Here is an 18,685-nt window from a genome sequence, read left to right on the forward strand (position 1 = left end):
TTGATTTTTTTTTTTTTTGTAAAAAATTATAGCAAACCATATCTAATCTGTTCTTTTTTTTTTTTGGTATCGAAATTTAGATACAAAAATGACACCAGGATTTGCTGAAATGGAGAAATGGATAACAACTTCTGCTTTCCTGAACCCCCCAGTATAATGGGTGTATCATAACTTTCTTTCTCTATTGGAAAACCTGATTATTATTCCTAGGTTATCAAGGCCTTGGTTAAAGATTTCTAGAAGAGCAAAGAGAATAGAGCATAAAAAAGGATTGTAAAAGGAATTTTAGTTGAAGGTGAAGTTAATTATTTTCTTATCGGAATGTGATACAAGAAGCAAGGGGATCATGATGCACAACAAGATTGTGGTACATGAAGGGGACCGTGGCATGCTAGGAAAGCATAACACACAATGAAGCTGTGGTATGGAGTAAGGATTTGGTTCAAATAAATTTCTTGAAAGAGTGTATTATAGAGTGATAGAAAATTGACAGAATGGAATTTAATCCATCTTCAATCTATTGCTCTTTTGCCTATAAAAAAAAATAAAAAATAAAAAAATAATCCAAGGTGGAGGTTGTTGGAAAGTGTCTCAAATTCTTAATTGTTATATATATTTCTTTTTGTTATAAAATATTATATATAATTTCCTAAGTTCATATGTCATCACAATTAAATTCTTTATAGAATAAGGAAATTTATTAGGAATATCTTTATAAATATTCTAGGTCATGACAATGTTTTAAAAGGCCAAAGGCGGTCTTGAGGTGTTTTGCCTAAATGAGGTGAGACTTAAGCCTTGAGGTAGAATGAGGCGTAAGCCTCAACTTAAACAAATAAATAATTAAAAAAATATAAAAAAATAACAAAAATTCATAAAGTCACAAGAAAATTGAATAAGAAAAAAGACAAACTTAGTAATGATAAAATTAATTATTTTTCATTGTTAATATTTTTTAATTTAGTTCATTTTTCTCTAAAAAATTTTAGCTGTCTTATGGGTTCATCAAATAGTTTTCAACATTACTATTACCATCATTAATAGGATCCTCTAAGGAATATAATCATATCCAATTGTTATATTATATTGCCCATTGGTGTTTATATCTATCTGTCCTTCTTCTTTGTCCACCAATTGAAGTGATATCTTTTATCTATCAATAATTAGATTTTATACGAGATCAACCACTAAGACAATTACCAATTCCTTTAGTCTTCTCAATCTCTCTTTTTCCTTCCATTTAAAAGGTTAATTGGAAGTCAACTAAGCCTTATTTTGTAAAAGGTTTAACTAAGGATCCAATAAAAAACTCAGAAAATCTATATTAAAAGTCCACAAAAGCATGGATGATAGAACTCATTGAATCTCATTGAATATTAATACTTAAGTCTCGTTTGTGGATGTAGGTATAGTTGACTAAATGACGTTAAAACCTTATCTACTTTAATATGTGGATCGTTTTATCTTTGTGTTCTTGCATTAACATGTCTGCATTGAAACTTTTGCAATCACAATAACTTCTTCTCTAACTTGTTTTTTCCACCATGCAAACTTCCTCTCCATTTCTTTGAAAATGGAAGTTGGGATGAAGCTATCCTTTGATTTTCAATTATATTGGACTTTCACAAATTCTTATCCATATTTCCAACCCAAATTTTAGCTTTTATAAGACCAGCTCTTTAGAAGTTTCATTCTGTCCTTGTCCCCATCCTCCCCCTTCCTTGCCAATCAAATCAATTAATTCTGACTCACAATGTCCTGTTGCACCTTCATATCAGCTTGTCCTTGCTCCCATGGTTTGAGAGAAATGTTTGTTCTATGCATGTCTGAGATATTAGGGAAGTTAATTACAAGAAAGGTGGATTATCTTTACATTGATGGCTTCATATCAAACTTATTTTATCTCTATCTTCCTTTGGTGTCCTGCTCAAATTTTCTTTTTGAACTTCGATTCTGTAATTAAGTATATGGTTCTTAGATATTCTATTTATTTGCCAATTATTATTATAATCATTATCACCATGATCATCATTATTATTTTGGATTTTATCTTGCGTTTCACTTCTTCATCTGCACATATTATTATTATTATTATTATTTTTAGTATGGAGTTTATCTTGTGTTTTTCCTACATATCATGATTACTGTTTATTCATACTCTTGCTGTTTGCTTCTTTATCTGCTCATTTGGGTGTAGCACTTTCTTCAGGTATTCATAAATTCACATTTGAAGGATTTCATCTCTATTCTCCTCAAGCCCCTTGCTTGTTTATTTATTTATTTTTTTAAACTTCTGTTTAGCATTAATTGTCTACACAATTCTATGCTGTTTTATTTTATTTTACATGTGTTTTCTTTTGAAATTTTATCATGCACTTGCTTAGTGAATTTTTATCAGCAAACGTTCTTAATTTGGTGGTGCTTCTTCATCAGCTCATCTTAATGACAGTTGGACTGGAAAAGAGATACAAGAATGAGTGTTTTCTTTTGGAATTATATCATGCATTTGCTCAGTGAATTTTTAGCACCACAAGTTCTTGATTTGGTGGTGCTTCTTCATCAGCTCATCTTAATGACACAAACTTCTGGAGACATTCATAACTCTACTTAAGCTCTGTATTATCATTGCCTCTGCTTATTGCCATATGTAACTGCGGCAATTTAATCACTCCTTATTGGTCTGATAAAAAAATTGCTTCCTTTTGGAATTTGTTGATTTGAATACTGTAACATTACTATATGTAATAATATCCCATTTCATTTTTATTTTCTATTTAGATATATGGGGCTCTTCGCATGTCTGTCAAAGTGCACTTGATGTGGAATTCCAAAATGCTTATAGATGGTGGTGGTGATTCACTTGTTGCAACTTCTTTGCTTGAGGCCAGCAATTTAGTGGTTCTCAAGGTATTTCAAACAAAACAACTAAAAAAACCTTGTAATCCACCAGTGTCTCTTTTTTTTTTTTTTTTTTTTTTTTTTTTTTTTTACTGCAAAACCATGATTTATGTTGCTTTCATGTATGATATGCCAATCATATTTGGTTGTCAGGAATCATCTGTGATACATTCTAATGCAAATCTGGGAGTTCATGGCCAAGGTTTGCTGAATTTGTCTGGACCAGGAGATCTAATTGAAGCACAGCGTCTGATTCTGTCATTATTTTACAGTATCAATGTAAGACAAAATCTCCCCATGCATTTCACTGTGCATATTTTCTTTAATTTGAATATTCTTTTCAAAACCAAATCGGCTAGCTTAGAAAGAAATTTAGGCATTTTTGAGTCATTTGAAATCATCTGTTTGTCTTTCTTGTTAGAGGAAAAAATTAGAATAATTTTGGCAGCCAAGCAAAGGCCAAAAATTCATTTTGTATAAATTGCCATTCCTCTTCTAGTCTTCCTTTTCTGTCTCTATTTTATGTGGTGGAAATTGTATGTACCTAATACTGTTTAGTTTCCTGGCTTATTGGATGGTCTTCCTTTGCCCTTGCTAACAATTACATTTTGATGGTGTCTTTGACTTTGGGAAAATTGTTGAATATCTTCTGGTTCTCATAATTTTCAGTAAGCCTATTTCAGATGTTGTACTTGAAAATTGGAATTAATGGTCAAAATATAATGTAATTTTGTATTCATTGCTTTCTTTTAACCTTAGAATGGCATTGTTCAAACTTCACCATTCCGCATTTTTTGTTGTGCTGGGTGGTCCATGCTTCAGGTTTGGGCTCATTCTCATAGTTGAGTAGAGGGATAATATGGACAAACTTTTGATATGCTAATGACTTTAGATAGAGAAGGAATCTTTGTTTATTTATTTTTATTTTTTTAGATTACATACTTCAATTTAATGGTTCATTTTATGTTTGGGATTTGTTTATTAACTCTTAGATTAAATTGACTACAAGAACTGGTGCCTTAATGTGCCCATTTGGATGTTATTTGATCCATTGGGTGTATATTTTATTTAATGTAGTGTTCATGTCTTGAACATAAGTTGAAAGACGAGTGGCTTATACCTTGTTACTATTCTTGGTGTGAGGCTCAAGGCAAATGCCTAAAGTCATCTGGGCCAATCCTTCAGTTTTGAAGTGCTCACAAGACTCAAGGCCTATGGTTAAGACTGTCGAATTGATCAGGAGACTAACTCCCTGCTTCTTGTGGCTCTCCTCTTGGTCTGAAATAAGCGTTTTATAAATGAACCAAAAAATAGGGAGGCTTTGTTAGCCAGAGCGGAGGGGAGAGAGGCAGATTGAATTTCTGAAGCTGACAAACTCGAATATATTTGGGAGAGCAGTTTGATCCCTCCCTCCCTCTCTCTCTCTCTCTCTCTCATTAATTGAAAGATTAAATTCGTAGAACTATTATGATCAATCATATTATTTAATATGAATAAATGATTGGATTAAGTTGCTTTGGTGTTTATATTTTGAACAAGTTTCTAGAAATATATTGAATGTTAGGTCTACCTTTATCCCTAAATTTAAACAAATACATTGTGCTGACAATTAGACATGTTTTTAGATTTTTTAAATTTTATTACTTATGCACGTATGCTTGTGTACTGTTCATTTCATAATTTTCCCTATGCCCCATTGAATTTAACTGTTTCCTATTATGTGTTCTGAAATTTGAAATTCTTTAGCCTGCTTTATGCATCATTTGATGTCATGACATTGTTCTCCTGCTCCTTGGATGTGGTTGAGTTTTGAAAAATCTTGAAATTATCTTTTTCACATGAAGGTTGGACCTGGATCTGTTCTGCGGGGTCCATTGGAGAATGCCAGTGATAATGATGTGTAAGTTTTGAATAATATACACTTTCAGTCACAAATTATGCACAGGCTGCCATTATTTCTACTTGGTTGAATTTCTATTTTGATGAATAAATGGTAGGACACCACGACTCTACTGTGAACGCCAGGATTGCCCCATGGAACTACTTCATCCACCTGAAGATTGCAATGTGAACTCTTCACTGCCCTTCACACTTCAGGTGTTCCTTTTATCAGATTGATTATTAATTATGATCTTGGTTAGGTTATACCCTTTGTGCTGTGATGGGTTTTTGGTTTCTTATATGGTTGGTTGGTTTGTTTCTGCAGATCTGTCGAGTTGAAGATATTATTGTTGAAGGCCTCATAGAAGGATCTGTTATTCATTTCCACTGGGTTAGAACTGTGGTTGTCCACTGTTCTGGAATGATAAGTGCATCGGGGCTGGGTATGAATTTTTCCCCTTAACTGTTAAAAAATTTCAACACAATCCATGATCAGCAAGTTCATTTGGACATGAAATAATAAACACCATGTTCTTTCATTATTTTTATTTTCTAGTTCCTGAAGTTTCCTAGATTTACATAACATTATTTTTTTTTAAAATTTAAATCTTCTCTTTATTAGATTTAATTTAAATTATGTAGGGGTTAAATTATTTTCTATGAAATATGGACTTGTGCAGGCTGCACAGGTGGGGTGGGCAGAGGAAAAGTTTTTAGCAATGGCCTTGGTGGTGGCGGTGGGCATGGTGGCAATGGTGGGGATGGATATTACAATGGCAGTTATATTGAGGGTGGTGTTGCATATGGAGATGCTGATCTGCCTTGTGAACTTGGTAGTGGAAGTGGAAATGTTAGTCTACCGGGTGCAACTGCAGGTGGAGGGATCATTGGTGAGCTTTTGGATATGATAACTATATATAATATATATCCATGTATGTTTGTATGTATGCTTTTGTATGTATGTATTTTGTGTTACTCTTTAGACAAGACTGCTGCAAAATGATAAGGATCACCAGGTGCATCCATCTGCACTCAAATCCCCATTTGCTTACGTGATATCTGTTATTTATTTGTTGATGCCACACTCAAAATGCCTCCAGGTTCAGCATTAGGGTCCCAATGCTCGAGTCACTAGAGAAGAAGTTAAGTGTCATTCTTCAGGAACACATCTAACATTGCTAAGAAATTCAGCCTGAAAAATATTTTAGGAGTTCTGCAGATCACCCATCAGTTGGACTATTTTTGTAAATATCCCTATCCTTTGTGATTCATTTGTTTTTCTCCATTGGTTTTGTAAAACCTTTTGTTATGATGGTTCTGAATAAATTTCTGAAAGAATAAATAAAAGATATTATACAGTGCTGTTCCTGCCTTGTGGGGTCCTTGGAAAAATCTTATGCTATACATCAACATTCTAAATGTATGGTTAAAATTATACTTTCAAGAACAAGATGGATAACAGAAAAATTTATAAACTACTAAATTTGACTTTAAGTTAGGAATCTATATGATAATCACCACAAACAGTCATAATGAATCCAAACAAACAAAACATCATCTGGACTGGGCTGCTTATCTTCAATGTGCTCCCCTAATTTTTGGAACACTTTACCAATTTAAATGCATGGTATAAAAGAACTGACTTTACATGAAACTTGGGTGCAAGGTTTTTGTGTTCAAATTGAGAAATTTTGGAAATGCATCCATTTTAATAATTTATTATTATCTAAAAACTATGAGAAAATAAAATTTGACCAAAATAAGTTATGTAATTGAATTTTTGGTTTTAGGATTTCTAGGAATATCTTTTCCTTTTTTTTTTCTTCCAAAAAATGGAAACCAAGGTAAGCTGTTCCTTTCTTGGTTTTTTAACTTTCTCAAACACAGTTGGAATATGGACAGGCCTTTTGAGCCTCTAATTTCAGATTGAGGATTGCATTGATGGTCATTATCAGAGGTTTAGAATCACTATCCTGCAATTTAATCTTTTCAAATATGTATTTGAATACATGTTTGAATCCTTATTTGCATCTTAATAAATGACTGATATGAAAAATTGATCAATAACCGAATCTTGATTTTTTCAAATTTTGTTAGCCTTGAAATTCCTTAAAAATTGCACTTATCAATTGTTTACTGAAATTAAGTTTGTCTATTGAAGTTTATCATATGATTTTTAATATAAGCAATTAAATCCTTGCTTGCTCTACCATGAGGTTTCCTCCTCTTCTCTCATTATTTGCTCTTATTCCCTTTTTCGATATATTTTGTTTCTATTTTGAAAAAGAGCAAGTTTAACCATATGCTTTTGTTTTCAAGCTCTTGGGGAGAACAACCTTTTTCCTTTTCATTCTTTCCCACTTTTATTGTTTTGATTGTAATTTTAAAGAATAGGTGATACTTATGTTCCATGGCTTTATGGTGTGTCCATTGTCCTGGAGAATTTAGTATCTTGTCTTTTAAAGCTATGGCATTAGCTCCATTGCATACTTAAGTATTCCATTTCATTATATTATTTAAAAATTAGCCCCACTGCCTATTTCTTTCCCTGATAGATCTCATGAGTAAAGGATAGGTTGTATAGGTATTTTCTTTTAGTGCTGGTTTTTTGCTTGTGTTTGTTTTTGCACTCTCTATATGCTCGTCGTGTACTGGGGTTGCACCCCTTTTCTGCAAGTGCTCTTAATCTTATCTATTTGCCTATCAAAAAGATTAGTCAGATTAATGCTCCTCTCATCATTAAAAGCAGGTTTTGGTATTTGGTAGGCTTCATAGTGAAGCTCTAACTTACATATTTTTTTTGGTTTTCTTTAATACATTAGAAACAAAGGTTATACTAATACTGCCTACAATTTTTTTACTTCTCTCTTTTGGTTGTTTGGACCTTTTTCTTTCTTTCTTTCTTTTTTTTTGGTTTGTTCTGTTTTCCCCATTTTTGAATTTGTTTTGTAGTGAATCAAAAAGTATTTGATACTTATACCCCAAGTCTTAATGTTTTGCCTTGTCTCTTGTAATGATTTAACATGTAGCCTCTTCCCTTGGTCCTTCTAAATTCTGGCCTTACTTATGTTGATTATTTAAATGCTCCATTTTCTCATGTTATTTAGCCAATTAGATTAATGTTTCTTTAACTGTTAGTGGGTGTTAAGAGAGAGAGAAAAGAAAACCTTGATTCTCATTCATGTAGTGTCTACTTATAATTGAGAAAATATATATATACAAGCTTAGGAGTCCTAACTACCATACATGTGACCTATATTAAAAAAAGGAAAGATTGTACACTATAAATTCATTATATTCAACACTCCCCCTCAAGCTGGAGCATATACGTCATATGCACCAAGCTTGTTACAAATGTATTTAATCCTAGGACCTCTGAGAGATTTAATGAAGATGTCTGCTAGTTGATCATTTGAATTAACAAAACTTGTAGCAACACATCCTGATGCGATCTTCTCTCTAATGAAGTGACAGTCAACTTCAATATGTTTGGTCCTTTCATGAAAGACTGGATTGGATGCAATATGTAATGCGGCCTGGTTATCACAGATGAGTTTCATCTGTTCGTCATTTCCAAATCTCAACTCTCGAAGAAGATGTCTCAACTATATGAGTTCACATGTTGCCAAAGCCATAGCTCGATACTCAGCTTCAGCACAAGATCTGACCACTACATTTTGTTTCTTACTCTTCCAAGATATTAGATTAACTCTAATAAAAACACAGTACCCTGAAGTGGAACGTCTATCTGTGGGTGAGCCAGCTCAATCTGCATCTGTGTAACCAACAACCTGAGTATGACCTCTGTTCTCGTACAACACACCTTGGCCTGGTGTACTTTTGATATATCGAAGAATGCGGATTACGGCATCCCAATGGCTATCACATGGTGACTGTAGGAATTGACTAACAACACTCACAGGAAAAGAAATGTCTGAACGAGTAATGGTGAGATAGTTCAATTTACCTACGAGCCGTCGATATCTCATAGGGTCTCCTAAAGGCTCCTCCTATCTTGGTACAAGTTTGACATTCGGATCCATAGGTGTGTCTATCGGTTTATAGTCTAACATACCAGTTTCTTTTAGGATGTTTAAAGCATACTTCCTTTGGGAAAGGACCACACTGGAACTGGATTGAGCTATCTCAATTCCCAATAAATACTTGAGTTTCTCCAAGTCTTTGGTCTGAAAGTGGGTAAAAAGATGTTGCTTTAGTTTTTGAATACCATCCTGATCACTGCCTGTAATGACGATGTCGTCCACATAAACAACCAGATAAATACACTGCCCCAAGGAGTTATGATGATAGAAAACTGAATGGTCTGCTGTACTGCGAAGCATGCCAAACTCTTGAACAACAGAATTAAAACGGCCAAACCATACTCGAGGAGATTGTTTCAAGCCATATAGAGAACGACGTAACCTGCACACTAAACCAGACTCCCCCTGAGCAACAAAACCAGGAGGTTGCTTCATATAAACTTCCTCGACAAGATCACCATGAAGGAAGACATTTTTAATATCCAACTGATAAAGAGGCCAAGAGCACATAGCAGCCATGGAGAGAAGCAAGCGGACAGAAGCAATCTTGGCAACATGGGACAATGTGTCACCATAATCAGAACCATAAACCTGAGTATACCCTTTAGCAACTAAGCGGGCCTTAAGGCGATCAACCTGACCATCAGGACCAACCTTAACTGCATAGACCCAACGACAGCCAACTGTAGATTTACCAGAGGGTAAAACAACAAGATCCCAAGTGCCATTAGAGTGCAGAGCAGCCATTTCATCCACCATTGCCTGTCGCCAGCCTGGATGGGAAAGAGCTTCATGGGTGCTCTTTGGAAGAGAAACAGAGGATATAGCAGAAACAAAAGTAGAATAGGGTGAAGATAATTGATGATAACTCAAAAAATTGTAAATAGGATGAGGATTATGAGTAGAGCGAGTACCTTTCCGAATAGCAATGGGTAAATCATCAGGAGAAGGCAGAGCCGGGGTAGGAAAAGCCGAAGGGATAGGAAGTGAGTCAGTAGGTGCCTCAGCAAAAGGGAGAGGAGCAGCGACACGAGGGCGACGATGATAAACCTGAAGTGGTCGAGGAGGCACAACATCAGATGGGGAGACAATGGGAAGGGGCAAGACTTCAGAAACAGGAAGAGACTCAGAAGTGGTGGAAAAGAATGGTGAGTCCTCAAAGAAAGTGACATTAGCGGAGATAAAGTATCGATTAGTCTCAAGGGAATAACAACGATAACCCTTCTGAAGTTTGGAATATCCCAAGAAGAGGCACTTCATGGCTTTGGCGGAAAGCTTGTCTTGTCCAGGAGTGAGAATATGAACAAAGCAAGTACAACCAAAGACACGAGGAGCAAGGAAATAAAGTGGTTGGTCAGGGAAGAGAAGGTAATGAGGAATTTGATCATGTAAAACAGAGGAGGGCATATGATTAATCAAATAACAAGCGGTAAGAACAACGTCCCCCCAAAAACGAAAAGGAACATTACTATGGAGGAGGATGGTACGAGCTGTCTCAACAAGATGTCGATTCTTGCGTTCAGTTACCCCATTTTGTTGAGGAGTATGAGCACAAGAAGACTGATGAAGAATCCCATGATGAGCCATAAATGAAGTAAATGAGGCTGAAAAATATTCCCTAGCATTATCACTGCGTAACACACGAATAGAAATATTGAACTGGGTCTGGATTTCAGCATAAAATTTCTGGAAAATAGAGAATAACTCAGCTCGATTTTTCATTAAAAATAACCAAGTACATCGAGAATAGTCATCAATGAAAGTGACAAAATACTGAAATCCTAAAGTAGACGCAGTTCGACAAGGACCCCAAACATCAGTGTGGACAAACTCAAAAGGAGACTTTGCCCGATTATTTAAACGCTTTGGGAACGAGACACGAGTATGTTTCCCAAGCTGACATGACTCACACGAAAGTGACGATAAAGTGGAAAAACGAGGGACCATCTTCTGGAACTTGGAGAGACTAGGGTGACCCAAACGACTGTGAATGAGGAGAGGAGCATCAGTGGAAATGCAAACTGCAGGAGATGAATCCGAGGTGAGGTGATAGAGGCCTTGAGATTCACGTTCTATGCCAATCGTCTTCCCCGTACTCCGGTCCTGTAAGGTCACAAATTTATCAGAAAAGGTAATAGAGCAATTAAGAGTACGAGTGATTTTGCTGATGGAAATAAGATTAAAAGGACATTCAGGAGTATAAAGGACAGAAGTGAGAGGTAGAGAAGGCAGAGGAAGGGCCAAACCAATACCTTTAGCTACAGTTTGAGAACCATTAGCTAAGGTAACAGTAGGTAAAGCAGAGGTAGTAGTAATAGAGGAGAAAATATCCTTATTACCAGATATGTGATCAGAAGCTCCAAAATCTAGAATCCAGGGTCCAAGAGAAGATGTGTGGGTAAGGCAGGCATAAGCATTACCAGGCTGGGCAACAGAGGCAACAGAAGCCTGAGATGCCTGAGATGCGGAGGAGCTCGGAGGCTAAGGCAGCTGAGAATCAGAGGACTGGGCCACATGGGCAGTGCGAGGAGGCCGTCCATGTAACTGATAGCAACGATTGCGAGTGTGGCCAAGTTTATTGCAATAGGTGCAATGAGGATGTTGACCTCTACCTCGGTTACCACTGCGTCCTCCTCGAGAGGTAGTGTGAGAAACTAACACAGAAGAATCTGAAATGCTATTAGATGACAAAGTCTAAGTGGACGAGATACGAAGGAGGCGAGCAAACACATCATCCAAGGACGGAACTGATGAACTACCAAAAATTTGATCGCGGACAGGCTCAAGATCCGGATGGAGGCCAATAAGAGTAAGGACCATAAAGAACTTATCAAGCTGTGTTTGTTAAGCCCCAACATCAGGAGTAAGAGACATCACAGATAAGAACTCCTCCTTAAGAGAGGCAATCTGACCAATATAAGTAGATAGATCCAAGTCCTATTGGCTGATATGGACAATAGCAGAAGCCACCTTATAAAGACGTTGGATATCATTCGTGTATAATCCTTTAGTCTGAGTCCAAAATTTAAAACAAGTTTTGTAGGCCCGAAGATGAAGAAGGATCTTAGGATCAACTGATTGCCATAATACACTACATAACTGGGCATCTATCTTTCTCCACTGTACGGGCTCAACCTCAAGGATATTTGCCTCCTGTGTAACCAAGTGATCCTCATATCCTTGTCCCATAAACCAAAGTTTAACAGAGGCAAACCAAGAAAGATAATTTTCACTGCCAACCAATTTCTCCGAAGTAATCATAGGAGATCCAGATATGACAGAGGAAAAAATGGAAGTTTTAGTAGCCATATCCACTTATCTGGAGAATGAAGTATATTTGGATCGAAGAGAGCCCTAATACGGCTTCAGATGCGGCTGAAGAAGGAAAAACTGAAGCATCGCCCGTGTGAGAGACCAAATAGAAAAGAAAAAAACAACCGTGGCACCACTGGAAAGGTAGAAGAACACTTCCCAAGGCACGTGCAGGGATTGGGGTTGAGAAAAAATAGCCGGAAGACGCCAGAAAAACTGTTCGGAGGGCCGGCGGAGACAAAAGAACCCCAAAAGAGGCACGTGCAGGGCTCGGATGGCAGAAACAAGTATGAAGGGTGGCTAGTTGGCGTCAGGCGAGGCTGGAGGAGGAAGCGCGTCGCCGGAAAGTGGCTCACGCGCCGGCGCGTGAGATGTAGCCGCCGACCGGAAAAATGCGCGTGGCTGGCGCGTGGGTGGTTTTCTGGCTCCGGTGCTTTGGGAAAAATTGGAGATCTCCTCCAGGCGCTCCTTGCGGTGTCGGAAAAAGACATCGCCGGAAAAGTTCGCCGGAAAATTCGTCGGCGGTGAATGTTTTTTGACGACGATTCGACCGACCGGAAAGCTTTGGGGTCTGGGGAAGGTGACCGGAATGAAACACGGTCACAGGAAGGTTTCCCGGAATTGATGACACGAGGAAACTGGAAAGAATTAGGTTTTCTCCCTTGGCTCTGATACCATGTTAAGAGAGAGAGAGAAGAAAACCTTGATTCTCATTCATGTAGTATCTACTTACAATTGAGAAAATATATATATATATATATATATATACAAGGCTAGGAGTCCTAACTACCATACATGTGACCTATATTAAAAGAAGGAAAGATTGTACACTATAAATTCATTATATTCAACAGTGGGTAATTGCAATTTGGTAGCCTTGAAGCAATAATCTCTACTTTGGGTCATTTGAAGGAAGTTTAGAGGAAATGGCACTTGCATGACGTTTTCTTGATATCAGTTTGGGAATTGATTCGCCTCTTTTAACATTCTTTCTTTTACCTTTTTTCATGTAGTTGTATTTTCATCCATAGGGAAAAAGAAATGCCTCAAAACTTGGGTTACCATTCACATCCTGCGGATGTTTTGTGTTCTTTTCCCCCTTTAGAAACTTGCTTGTGATTCTTATGCCCTCAATAACGAAAAGTAGCAACCATTTTTTTTTCTTTCTTTCCTGTTAGGCAAACAAAATTTAAATTAGATTGTGACAAAAGGGGGGTGCAACCCAGTCCAAGGGATGTCTACATAGATCATTCAGAAACAAGAAGTAGCAACCTTTGCATTATTGTATCTTCAGTGTACATCTCTTTTCTGTACTTATGCCACATTTCTTTTATTAGTCCAATATTTTATTATTTAAGAGATGAAAATATAATCAAATGCTAGTGATTCCATTTGTCTGATGCTTTAGTAGCAGGTGGATCTATGGTCTAATTTATGGGTGGGATTTTTTTGTTTGTGTCTGAAGGCCGGTAGGAGATAATTGTGAGTTTAATTTATCAGACTTAGTTATTGCTTAAGCTCAGTTTTCATGTTGCGCTTATGTTAATGATTCTGGTCTAGTTACATTTTGTTTTTATTATTTCTTTTGTATGCATAAATAGTTATTACTTTATATTTTCATTTTTTGAACAGTGATGGGTTCATTGGAGCACTCATTGTCAAGTTTGTATGTCAATGGTTCACTTAGATCTGATGGACAAAACTTTGGAGAAAATATAAAAAAAGGGGATGATGGGATCATTTCAAACATGGGGTCTGGAGGTGGATCTGGTGGAACCATTCTTTTGTTTATTCATACATTGGCCTTTGCGAATTCTTCTCGAATTTCAGCTGCTGGAGGATATGGTAGTCCCAATGGTGGAGGTGGTGGAGGTGGTGGAAGAGTTCACTTTCATTGGTCTGACATACCCATTGGGGATGGGTATCTGCCCATAGCAAGTGTGGAGGGAAGCATCTATACTGGGTTTGTATCTAATCATATATGATTATTTCACTAGTTCACTTGCTTAAGCCTCTTGTCCTAGTATGTTGCTTAACATAAATGTTGAAGGGTCCTTATATTGATGGTCCTTTTTATTTAATAATGATTTTAGCACAGATCACCTTTGTGTTTTGAGCAAACTACCCCACACTGATGCTCGGATTCAATTTAAAAATTGTAATATTCAACCTTGTAGAACTCATCATGAGATAATTAATAGTTATGAAATAACCGAACTTTGGAAAATATGTCATCAATATGTTACTTCTGATTCTTTTTTCCTTTCATTTGATTTCTTTGTATAATGCTCAAAATTAAGTGCATATATAGTTGTGGGTCTTGTGACATACTGCACTTTGGATAGGGATTTATCCACTAGAGTGATAGCCAATTGAGATCTCACTAATAGGACAAATTGAGACCGAGATTAAACTCAATTGGGTAAAATCCTTGATAAACCATTTAGTTCCAGTAACTTGTTGCTATTAAGTTGCTGAAATAATATAGGAATAATTGGCAGTTTCTTTAAATGATTATTGTTAAAGGTGAGAGGTGGTGGAAATCTTCAATTGCACTAAAAATAAATAAAATACGTAAATAAAGTTATGATTTTGATATTTCTAATCTCTGCGGTAGGGCAACTTTATTGTTGGTCCCTAAATCTTTCCCATGTAGCCTTGGTGCTTAAGAAAATGCTGGATAAGTTCCTCAGATTTTGAACCTTTTTTCTTTCCATGGCAGGGGAGGACTTGGTAAAGGTCAGGGCCATTCAGGGGAAAATGGAACTGTTACTGGAAAAGCCTGTCCAAAGGGCCTCTATGGGATCTTCTGTAAGGTAGCTTTGAAATATTATCATGTCATTGAATCCTTTGGACTTATATTATGGTCTATTTTATTGTAAGCTTTATCTTAGATCTAGCATGAAGTTGATGCACATTCTGTCTAAAACTTTTATGTAGTCAGCAGAGGCCAAAAACTTCAGTTGACTTAAAGTTTGCTTTGGCTGATTGGTTCATTGTTTGTTCTTGCTGGTATTTTACCTAAATTTGCACATATCCTCACACATTTGAACTTTTTAACACATTTTCAGCCAATTGCTGGAACTATATATCATTTAGTCGGTGAGCTGTTGGTAGACCTATATATCAGTTTGTTTCTCAAATGAGTCTTTGCAGTTCATATCATTTCCCTTTATTCATTTCCCCTGCTAACGAGGTCATGAAGGATGCTTTCTGATGAATTGTTTCCCATAAAAAAGATATCAGTATCAACTAGTATGTTGAGGTTTTGAAATTATGAAGATATTGGTGAATATCAATATCAGTTTAGAAAGAGCATATGTTAGGAAAGGACTTGGAAACTTTAGATAAAAACTTTGAGAAATGTATATATTAACTTTCATAGATGTTGGAGATAGTGATGGAGATATTGTGTTTACGTAAATTGTACTGCAGGAGTGCCCAATTGGTACATTTAAGAATGTCAGTGGATCTGATGAAGCCCTTTGTTATAATTGCCCATCCCACGAGCTTCCACATCGTGCCATATATATTTCTGTTCGAGGTATCTCTTAAATTTTTCTTTGGTTGCTTTCTTATGCTGAAAGCTCTGGTATTTTTTATGCATGCTTTTACTTGCACAGTATTGTCCTAATATTTCTTATACCTTTCTCGGCCTTTTGGCTAAGAATCAGATCAGTATTGTTCTAATATTTCTTTCTAGAAACTTGAAATATGTCATTGGGCGGGATAATTGTTTTTTTCTTAGACTGAGAGTCACATCTCTCTCTCACACACACATGCGCATATGTGTTGTCTTTCAGGGTAGGCTCTTTATTTATTTATTTAATTTTTATGGTGGTTATGAGGTTGTGGTTGGGGGTTTTGTGTGGATTGGGTTAGCTATGTTATCATGGCAAGGAAAGAGGGATGGTCAGTTTTTCACCAAAATCTTATTTCTTTCCTTTTAACAGGTGGCGCTGCTGAAAGTCCTTGTCCTTACAAATGCGTTTCTGACAGATATCACATGCCACACTGTTATACAGCACTGGAAGAGCTGATCTACACTTTTGGTGGGCCATGGTTATTTGGTCTTATTCTTTTAGGGCTCCTCATTCTGTTGGCCCTGGTGCTCAGTGTTGCACGGATGAAATATGTTAGTGCGGATGAATTACCAGCCCTTGTGCCCCCTCGACGTAGCTCTCGGATTGATCACTCCTTCCCTTTCCTGGAGTCCTTGAATGAGGTTATCCACCAATTTAGTTCCTTGCACAATTAATTCTTCTCATGGCATATTGATCAAATTAAGTGCCAACATTTAAATCAAGCTGCTAACTCTACAGTCTATTCTGAGGGCGATAATCCTATTGTCTTTCAGGTTTTGGAAACGAATAGAACCGAGGAATCCCAAAATCATGTGCATAGAATGTATTTTAATGGACCTAATACTTTTAGGGAACCATGGCATCTCCCTCGCTTTCCTCCAGAACAAGTAATAGAAATTGTGTAAGCTCTCTCTCTCTCTCTCTTTCATGTACAATGGTAATAGTGAATATTCAGTTACAATGAACCAAAAAATTTAATGATTTTTTAATTGCTTCATGTTATGATTTTTTCAATAATCTTCTACATGGCAGATATGAGGATGCATTCACTAGATTTGTGAATGAGATTAATGGTTTAGCTGCTTATCAGTGGTGGGAAGGATCAGTGTACAGCATTCTCTGCATTCTTGCATATCCACTCTCATGGTCATGGCTACAGCGACGACGGAAAAAGAAATTGCAACGACTTCGTGAATTTGTTCGCTCAGAATATGATCATGCTTGCTTACGTTCTTGCCGTTCACGTGCTCTGTATGAAGGGCTTAAGGTTTATCTCTTCACAAAAAATCTCTTCTAACTGCTTTTTTCAGGCATTCATAAATCTAGCCTTTCTTTGTATTTATCAATTCATTGCATTTAATATGTTGTTTTTAATTTTAAAAACGAAATCATCGAAACAAATATGATCTTTCTTATTGGACTGGTTAGGTTGTGGGATGTTACCCAAATTAATTGTGGAACGTTCGCTCAGAATTTGTTGTTTTTTTTTGTTTTGTTTTTCATTGTGGTGGTTGTTGTTGTTGTTGTTTTTGGTGCTATTGTTTCCAGTCTCTAGGTTTTCTGTGTTTTTACCTTAAAAAATTTCAAGGATCAACTTTGATGGTATTTCAAGTATTTGCAAATCATTTATGATGGCCCAAGTCAAGGTAAAGGGTGACAAAGGGTTTGTAGGAGGTTACAGGTTCAAGTCCTAATGGAAACAACTTTACCTATCAACAAAAATGAAAAAAAAATCATTGATGATGGACTGAAGGCCCCCCCCCCCCCCCCCCCCTCTTCACAAAATCTCTTCCACATTCACTTTTTTTGCAACAATCATGAATCTATCTTTTTTTGTTGGACTTGTGTGATGCAAATAAAATCATCCGTCATTCAAAATTTGTGTTGTCTTGTCTGCAGCACTCCATCTATTCTTTAGGTTTTCTCACCCCAGAGAAGTGTAATGGTCAAGATTCAAGGGTCTCAATGTTGGTGGTATTCTAAATTTTAAGCATGTTGACATCAGTGTTAAATTCCTCTAGTACTTGACCCTTTGTTTGCTTTGAGTTATATAAGTGGGGAGAGAGAAGAAACAATGATATAAATAATACTTTGCGCAACATTAGCAAAGAATTCATTGTAAAAGACAATTTCAGAGCTTGAGTCACCCTTCATTTGTCCCTTCTGAATCTCTTCAACAAGGGGTGTTAGTTTTAAAATTAAGGGAGAATTTTATTTTCCTTATACCTTTGTTCTTTTTCATAATCTAGTTGAGTATCTTCATCTCACTTTCTTTTTTAAACTTCTACATTAAAGTTTTTATTGGTAGAAAATGGCTACGTCAATCACATATAGAAACCAGTGGAGCTGCAGCAAGTGTGAGTTCAGGAATGGGGATGCTGAATGTTTACTGAAAACAACAGATCTTATAAAATATAAACATCTTATAATTTTAACAAGCAGAATGCATACCCCCCAAAAAAAAAAAAAAGAAAAAAAAAAGAAGAAAAAAAAAGTGATTGTATAAAAGCATCTTATTTTTTAATGAGCTTATTCCACTTGTGGTTACCTGTAAGAAGATAATTTTGAATAGGAGAGCTCAAAATCATCAAGGATTCTTGTACTTTGCTCCTCCCAAATGCACCAAAGAGGAAATGAGGCACCTGTCCTCCTATAGGCTTGCTTCTTCTGCTTCACGCTGTAAACAACCAACAGGAAAACAATTTTTTTTTTTCTTTTTGGTTTAGCAAAAGGTGAAAATGTATTAACAGTGCCTAAAAAAAGGGTGCACCAAAGTACACACAATGTATATAATGGGTATCGACCACAAGCAACAAGAAGCGAGAAAACAAAAAAACCAGCTTCCTCTCCTTACTTGGAGTCAATCCAATCAAAAAAGCCTATCATGGTTGATGAATGTCATCTATGTACACTCTAACTCATTCCCAAAATATGCTAAAAAAAGCATATTTATTTGCTTGGTTTGAC

The 18,685-nt window shown here is 36.4% G+C and overlaps 1 protein-coding gene across 1 annotated transcript in view; it reads left to right on the forward strand.

The window, feature by feature from the left end:
- The window catches only part of LOC100252538 (uncharacterized), a 46,218-nt gene that overhangs the window by 23,613 nt on the left and 3,920 nt on the right, over nucleotides 1-18,685 (forward strand). The window contains exons 5-16 of the mRNA XM_059740863.1: nucleotides 2,779-2,907; nucleotides 3,052-3,177; nucleotides 4,743-4,798; nucleotides 4,896-4,995; nucleotides 5,105-5,222; nucleotides 5,460-5,669; nucleotides 13,767-14,097; nucleotides 14,857-14,950; nucleotides 15,570-15,678; nucleotides 16,088-16,359; nucleotides 16,492-16,619; nucleotides 16,751-16,985. Coding sequence (XP_059596846.1) covers nucleotides 2,779-2,907; nucleotides 3,052-3,177; nucleotides 4,743-4,798; nucleotides 4,896-4,995; nucleotides 5,105-5,222; nucleotides 5,460-5,669; nucleotides 13,767-14,097; nucleotides 14,857-14,950; nucleotides 15,570-15,678; nucleotides 16,088-16,359; nucleotides 16,492-16,619; nucleotides 16,751-16,985 — 1,908 coding nt within the window. The remainder of the gene's footprint in view (nucleotides 1-2,778; nucleotides 2,908-3,051; nucleotides 3,178-4,742; nucleotides 4,799-4,895; nucleotides 4,996-5,104; nucleotides 5,223-5,459; nucleotides 5,670-13,766; nucleotides 14,098-14,856; nucleotides 14,951-15,569; nucleotides 15,679-16,087; nucleotides 16,360-16,491; nucleotides 16,620-16,750; nucleotides 16,986-18,685) is intronic.

Source organism: Vitis vinifera, chromosome 11 (assembly GCF_030704535.1).
Source record: "Vitis vinifera cultivar Pinot Noir 40024 chromosome 11, ASM3070453v1".
NCBI lineage: Eukaryota > Viridiplantae > Streptophyta > Magnoliopsida > Vitales > Vitaceae > Vitis > Vitis vinifera.